The sequence below is a fragment of the Neophocaena asiaeorientalis genome, unplaced genomic scaffold (assembly GCF_003031525.2).
Source record: "Neophocaena asiaeorientalis asiaeorientalis breed wild unplaced genomic scaffold, Neophocaena_asiaeorientalis_V1.1 scaffold489, whole genome shotgun sequence".
In the NCBI taxonomy this organism is placed as follows: Eukaryota; Metazoa; Chordata; class Mammalia; order Artiodactyla; family Phocoenidae; genus Neophocaena; species Neophocaena asiaeorientalis.
The window spans coordinates 3,715,409-3,721,924 of record NW_020174791.1 but is presented as its reverse complement, the minus strand read 5'-3'; the positions used below and the strand labels follow the sequence as shown (position 1 = coordinate 3,721,924).

Below are 6,516 nucleotides of genomic sequence, written 5' to 3'. Positions count from 1 at the left end.
CCCAGGGCCTGGGACGGGGCTGCCCAGCACTGCAGCTGGAGCTTGTAATCCAAGGCGAAAGCTGAGGGCCTCTGCCTCCCCTCCCCCTTGTCTGCCTGCTTGGACCCAGCACCACCCAGGGACCCCCACCATCCCTGCAGCCCCCACTGGAGGCCCTCACCCTGGCAGCCACTGGGGCCTCCCTCAGCGCCTGGCAGTCAGGGTTCTGCCCTGGCCAAAGAGCCCACGGAGCCCTGAGGACTCAGAGGACCCCCCTCAAACCCCTCTTCCCTGGAACACGTCTCCAAAAAGAGGGGTCTGGAACAGCCATGGCCCGAATCACTGTCTCCGGAAAGCACCTCAGCCCCAAAGCGTCCTGCGAAGATGTCTGCCTCTCCACCTAGGTGTGGCCACTTCTTGGTGGGAAGGGGGCGTCCAAGGCCCTGCAAACCACGGCGGGGTGGGAGCTCAGCCCAGCTGCTGGAGAAGTGGCCCTGCTGCTGAAACCGTGGCAGGGGAGCAGGGGAGGAGTGATGGCCCAGGTCCTGGTCAGGGCCCTTGAATGGCCAGACTTAGCACCATGGACCTATCTGATCGATGGGTTCGCATCCCAGCACCAGGGGGCAGCCAGGGACCACCTGCCCTTGGAAGGCCCCCTGAAGCTGCCCTAGGACTGGGGCTGGGAGAGGCCGGCAACCAGTTCTGCTAGGGTGGGTTCCCTCCCTATGCCCCTCAGGGGTCTTTCGGTCCGCTTGCGGAGGGGCCGTGTCTCACAATGGCTGAGTCCAGGTCTCAGTGGAGGGAGGGTCAGGGGCCTTTTCCAGCCAGGTGAGGCGGTGTGGCTGCGGCGGAAGCACTTCTGGGAACAGAGGATGGCCTCTAGGCCCTTATCTGAGGCTGAACAGACACTGGATTCCGACCCCAGGGGGAGGAGTTGTGGTTTTCCGGAGCAGCTGGAGGGCCCCTCTGGGCCAACTGGCCCGAGGCAGGGGAACGCAATCAGATTCCCAGGTTGTATCAGACCGAAATTCTCTGGACCACCCAGTTCCAGGAACTGACCTGGGGACTTTGAACCCAGCCCAGCCTTCCCGCCTTTCGAGGAGCGGGACTAACGGTCCCCCAGGATACCTGAAAAGACCACCAAATAAGGAATACCCTGCGCCCTCCCGGATTCACCACACCCCTTTCCCTTCTTCCCCTATAAAATCTTGCCCGACCCTCGCCCGGGCACGACTTCTCTGGCCCCTTTCTCTCGGACCAGTGAACCTCGCCCGGGAGCGCTCCCTTTTACAGCTCACTTGAAGCTTTCCTCTGTTTCGCGGTGCCGTTTGTTAAGATCCGACCTTACAGCTGGTGGGGGCGGGGGGGTTCCCGGGGGAAACAGCGAGGGGTGTGGAGCTGGCGTGGGCAGAGTCTCATCTTGGGGGTCCCTCTTGGGCTTGGTGACCCAGGTGGGCACATATCTGCCCCCATTCCAGGAAGCTGGCCTGAGTGGGGGTGGGGAGCCCCTCAGCACCAGCACCCTCCGTCCCCCACGCGCCGGCACCCTTGAGTCCCCTGCGCCTCCTGCCGCCCTGGGGGGGTCTCCCTCCTCCCAGCCTGGACTTGCTCAGGCCACCCGACCAAAGTGCCTGGTGGCAGCCTGTGCGCGCTGGGCCTGGGTACCCCAGCGGAGCCTCCAGCCTTGGCCCTGAAGCCAGCCCCTCCCTGCTCTGTGGGACCCCAGCTGGGGAGGGAGGTGAGTCCAGCAGGGAGGGAGAGGGGAGGGAGCAGATGCAGCGGCGGAGACCAGGGTCCGGGCAGGCCTGGTGGGGCAGAGGCCTCTCTGCTGACAGCAGGCCAGCGTGGAGGGAGGTGGCGGCTCCGGTGGCAGTGGCTCCGCGGAGCCCTTCCGAAGCACTGAGCTCCCTGGGCAGAACCCCCTCCCGGCCCCCCATGAGCCTGGCCTCACTCTCCCAATCCCTCCACTGGGCTGGGCGAGTCCCAGCGTCCCCGCCCCTCCGCGGGGCAGGAATCCCCCGCCCGCTCGCCTCACCCCACTGCCCCCGCTGCCCCGCACTGACGTTCAGGGAGCTTGTCCCACGCAGGCCGCCCGCGGACTTTCCGCGCTGCGTCAGCAGAACGCACTCGACACCTGACTCACAGCCTCAGCAGGGGGCTGGGCCAGGGCTGGGGACCCCTTTCCCATACGTGGGAGTGGGGCAGTCAAGGGACCCAGAGGTGGGTGGGGGAGGGGTTGGCAGGACAGGAGATCTGGCCCGAGGACAGAGGGGCCAAGGGGTGTGGCAGGCAGGTCCCGGAACACCTGGCTGTCTCCCCTGAGGTCGCTCACTTGGCCCCAGGGGCTGCCCGGAGCCAGGAGCCGAGGGGCTGGGAGAAGGGGCTGCGGGAGGGGTCCTTCCCCTGTGGGTGGTCCCAGAGCCCCCCCCCACCCCCGCCTCCTTCCAGGAGTGGGGGGTGGAGGGCGACGCAGAACCCTCTCTCCTCCACCTGCCTTCTGTGAGCTGGGCCCACCTGCCCACTGGGACTGGGTCGGGGTCAAGGGGCTCTCCTGGGCAGCGTGCAGGTGGGAGGGGAGGGCATGGTAGGTGGGGGAGGTGCTGTGCTAGAGCACTGAGCCACAGACAGACAGGTGGCCAGGTGTGCTGGCACCTGGAGAGTGCAGCTGCTGAGACTGCCTGCCACGCCCTGGATGCCACAGAGTCCTTATCAGACTCCCCAGGCGTTGTCAGCCCTGTCAGGAGGCTGAAAAACTACTGCTCGCCTCTGCTGGGCAGGACCCCAGGACCATGCCCCGAGGGAGAGAGTCCCGTGAGGTGACGGAGGCCAGCCAGTAGGAGGGCTTGGAGAGAGGGCGGGAGCCCTGCCAAACGAACCAGGCCATTCTGAGGCTGTCCACATCCTCCAGGAAGTGTTGGGTATAGAAACTGACCTTGCCCCGGATTGGGGACCCCAGTGACGCAAGGGCCGGCGCCCCACAGGGGCCAGCAGGATGTGCGGCCAGCCCGGAACCAGAAGCCGGAGCAGCGGTGGCCCAGAGACCAGACACACACCAAGGACCCCAGTGTCCCAACAAGTGCCAGGCAGGCACAGAGGGCAGGTGTGCAGCACAGCAGGCCGCCCCGTGGTCTCGGCTGAGGGCTTGTGTCTAGGACTGGAATGGCCCTAGCTTCTACCCCCTCCCCCCACCTAGGCTGGGAGGGCGCTGTGAGAACTGGCGGGGGAGACCCCGGAGCCTGTCCCCTCCCCACTCCCAGCACACGGCCACTCAGGCCACCGGACAAGCGTTTATTGAGTGCCACCTGCAGCCAGGTCCTGTGTTCCCACGGCCTCCTGTCCTGGGAACCAAGGAGCCACGGGCCCCACCCCAGCGGGGCCAGCAAGAGAGGCAGGCAGGCACGGTGCGCCTCTGTCCCCCTGGGGTTCAGCCACAGCTGCCTCCTCTCCTGCGTGATCCGGGGCACTGGTCACTGTCACCATCCCCCACCTGTTTCCGCCATTGAGGGGAGCAGGGCCGGGCCCAGGGCCAGCCTGCGCCAGCTCCGGGGGCGGGGGGGCCTCAAACACACAGGTGCTCCAGGCGGCCCTTGCTCTCCGACAGCGGCGCGCCCCACTCCTCCTCGGGGAGCTGGCAGCTGCGGGCGTCCTCGGGCGGGGGGGGCGGGGCCTCTAGGAGCAGCTGCGTCTCTGCAGAGGGGCTGCGGTTAGCAGGCAGGCAGGCGCCCCCCTCCCCGTCCCCAGGGCACAACTGACCTGGGGGTCGCGCTCTCTGCCTCCTCAGCTGCCAGACGTGCAGGCTGAGCTGGGCCACGGTCAGGGCCAGGATGCAGGCGGCCAGGCCGAGGACGGCGGTCAGCAGGCCACGCGGCTCCGTGGGCGGCGGCCCTGGGCTGCACACGGCATCATGCGTCTTGTTCCCGGGGAACACAGTGGGAAACCCAAGCTTGGAGCAGCTGGGACGCACGGACACAGAGCCCTCGGTCAGCCCTTGGCCACGCGAGCAGCCCCTCAGCAAGGCTGCTGCCCTCCGAACCGTTGGGGGGGGGCGGTCACTGCACCAGAAGGGACAGCAGAAGCCCCACCCTCGAGCCCACCTGGACCACCCGGCCACCGGAAGTCCCCACCAGGACTCACTCTGCCCAAGGTTTGCAGCGGCCCTCACGGCCCCCAGAGAAGGTCCCCGCGGCACAGTCAAAGCACTCGAAGCCGAAGTTGAACTTCCCTGGAGACAGACGGACAGACAGACACAGGCTGCGAGGGCAGCTGGTGTGGCCGAGGTGAGACCCACCTGGTGTCCAGGTCCACAGCACAGGGACCCCCACCTCATCTGTTTGACAGGGGCCCCAGGTGGCCACAGGACAAGGACCTGGGATAAATCAGGTCCCCCATGTGCCCCTTTCCAGGGCAGGCCATGACTCTGGGCTCAGTGGAGGGTCCCTGATGGGGATACGGGGGAGGGGAGGGACCTGCCTGCAGAGGCTGGAGGGTATGTGGCGGGAGGAAGGGGTGGAAGCCGAGGCCAGGCAAGAGCTAGGCTGGGCCTTCGCTCGGTCCGGAGGCCGGAAGGCGGGAGACCGGGGAGGGTCCCGGAGAGAGGGGTGGGGCTCTGCCCCAGCTGCCTCTAGGCCCGGCGCCATCCAACCTCACACAGCTCCCCCTCCGCCCTCACTCTCCCGGCCCACATGTGCTCAGCCAGGCGCCCCCGCATCGGGTCAGGGTGAGTGCAGGACCTGGGCATAGTCAGAGCCAGGGCCTAAGGGCCAGACAGCCTCTGGATACCCTCACTGTGCCTCACAACCAGCGCTTAGGGGCATGGTCTCTGGATGGAGAAGCTCAGGCCAAGAGAGAGAAGGAAAGGCTCCCAGAGCCACACTAACAGGAGGCACTGTGACCCCAATGTGGGCTGAGATGCTAAAGCCAGAGAGCGCCCCCCTACCCCGCCAGGGTGCTGCAAGACCCCCAGTGCTGGCGCCCACCTGCCACTTACCTACAGGCCACGCCCCCTGGCCAGGCGGACAGGAGTAGTACTTGCAGCTCTTACACTGGGGGTCTCCACAGTGGAACTCAGGCTGGATACACTGGCAGTCCAGCTCAGGACAGACCCCCTCAGCTGGGCAGGGGACAAGCAGCCCTCTCAGCAGCTGGGCCGAGCCGCCCTCCCCTGGACGCCCCCCTCCTGGCCCTCCAGGGAAATGGGGGTGGCAGGGCAGCCCCAGCGGGCAGCACACCTGTCTGGAAGCCAGGACCCTGGCTCGGCCCAGCTGTGTCCCTCCCTCCTGGGCGCCCAGCTCCTCCACTCACCAGGCCTGGCTGCATCCCCCAACCGTCCCAAGCTGCTCCCACCCAGGGTGGCCATGACTTGGCATGTGACCCTGAGCCGTTTCTTCCTGGGAGACCTACTCCGCCTCCCCTGTCCGGGTCCTGCACTGCCCTCAGCTGCCAGGACCCTTGAGGCAGCCTGCCCGTCCCTCCCTGACCGCCGTCCATGGCTCCGCCGCACTGAGACCTGGACTCTCAGAGCCCCCTTCCCACTCCCCAGGTCCTGGCAGGGGGACACTCTGGGTGTTTTCCCTGCAATATCTGTCCCCAAACTGACCCATTTCACCTGCCCCTCACCCACAGATGCAGGTCTGAGGCAGGGAGCTGGGAGAAAGAGGGGTGCAACCCCAAACTGGGCAAGAAGTGGCCTGAGTGATAGCCAAGGGCTCACTCCCCACTCGGAAGGAACGGGGACAGCCCTCCTCCACCTTGGGACGTCAGACCTGCCTTGGGGAAGGCTCCTACACTCCTTGCCCCCGCCCACCCCCCAACCCCCAGGCCACTGGCCCGGTCTGGGCCGCTTCCGCCTCCCCGGATTGCGCTGGGATCAGGGCTCTGGACTCGGAAAACTACGGGGGGACGGGGCGCAGCGCTCTGCCCTCCGCGCAGGGGCTCCCGGCCCGCCTTACCTGGGATGCACGAGCGGCAGCAGCGCGCGCTGGTCCCCGTCCCATGCAGATGGCGGCCGGGGCCGCAGCTCAGACCCCCGGGTGGGTGCTGGGCCAGGCCCAGCGCGCAGAGCAGCGCGACGCCGCACAGGGCCACGCGCGCGACCCTCACCCCCATGGCACCCGCGGCACCCATGGCCGCGCGCGGCTCCGCGGTTTTAGGAGGCTGGCCCCTTCCGAACACGCCCAGACCCCGCCCCGCAGGCCGCCCCGCCTCTGCCACTCCCCAAGGGATCCCGAGGAATTGTTCCCATGGGGGACCCCCCAAGACCCTGCGACTCGGAATCCAGGGCATGGGCAGAGGTTTGGGGCAGTGAGACTGCTCTGGAGATTTCAGCAGTGGGCACGTGTCGTCACGTCTGTCCAAAGCACAGGACGCACCGCACGGAGGGACCCTGGTGTCAACTAGGGACTCTGGGTGACATGACCTGTCAGTGCAGGTTCGTCGTGTGTAACAAATGCACACTCTTCGGGGATATTTATGGGGGGTAGGCTTCCCCTCGCTGTTGCCGTGAACCTAAAACTGCTATAAAAGATACATTCTTTTTTT

The 6,516-nt window shown here is 66.9% G+C and overlaps 2 protein-coding genes across 2 annotated transcripts in view; one reads left to right on the top strand and one right to left on the bottom strand.

Annotated features, from left to right (window-relative positions):
- The window catches only part of TTLL10 (tubulin tyrosine ligase like 10), a 14,002-nt gene extending 13,619 nt beyond the window's left edge, over nt 1–383 (top strand). Inside the window, 1 exon segment of the mRNA XM_024760264.1 lies at nt 110–383. Within this exon segment, the coding sequence (XP_024616032.1) occupies nt 110–383 (274 nt within the window).
- A 3,031-nt stretch (nt 384–3,414) lies between these two features.
- Nucleotides 3,415–6,105, bottom strand: TNFRSF18 (TNF receptor superfamily member 18). Its single transcript, XM_024760306.1, has 5 exons — nt 5,928–6,105; nt 4,967–5,089; nt 4,114–4,201; nt 3,733–3,932; nt 3,415–3,666 (listed from the first exon to the last, which is right to left on the bottom strand). The coding sequence occupies exons 1-5, from the start codon at nt 6,100–6,102 to the stop codon at nt 3,539–3,541; spliced, it is 714 nt and encodes a 237-aa protein (XP_024616074.1). The 5' UTR covers nt 6,103–6,105; the 3' UTR covers nt 3,415–3,538.
- Between the last annotated feature and the right edge of the window lie 411 nt (nt 6,106–6,516).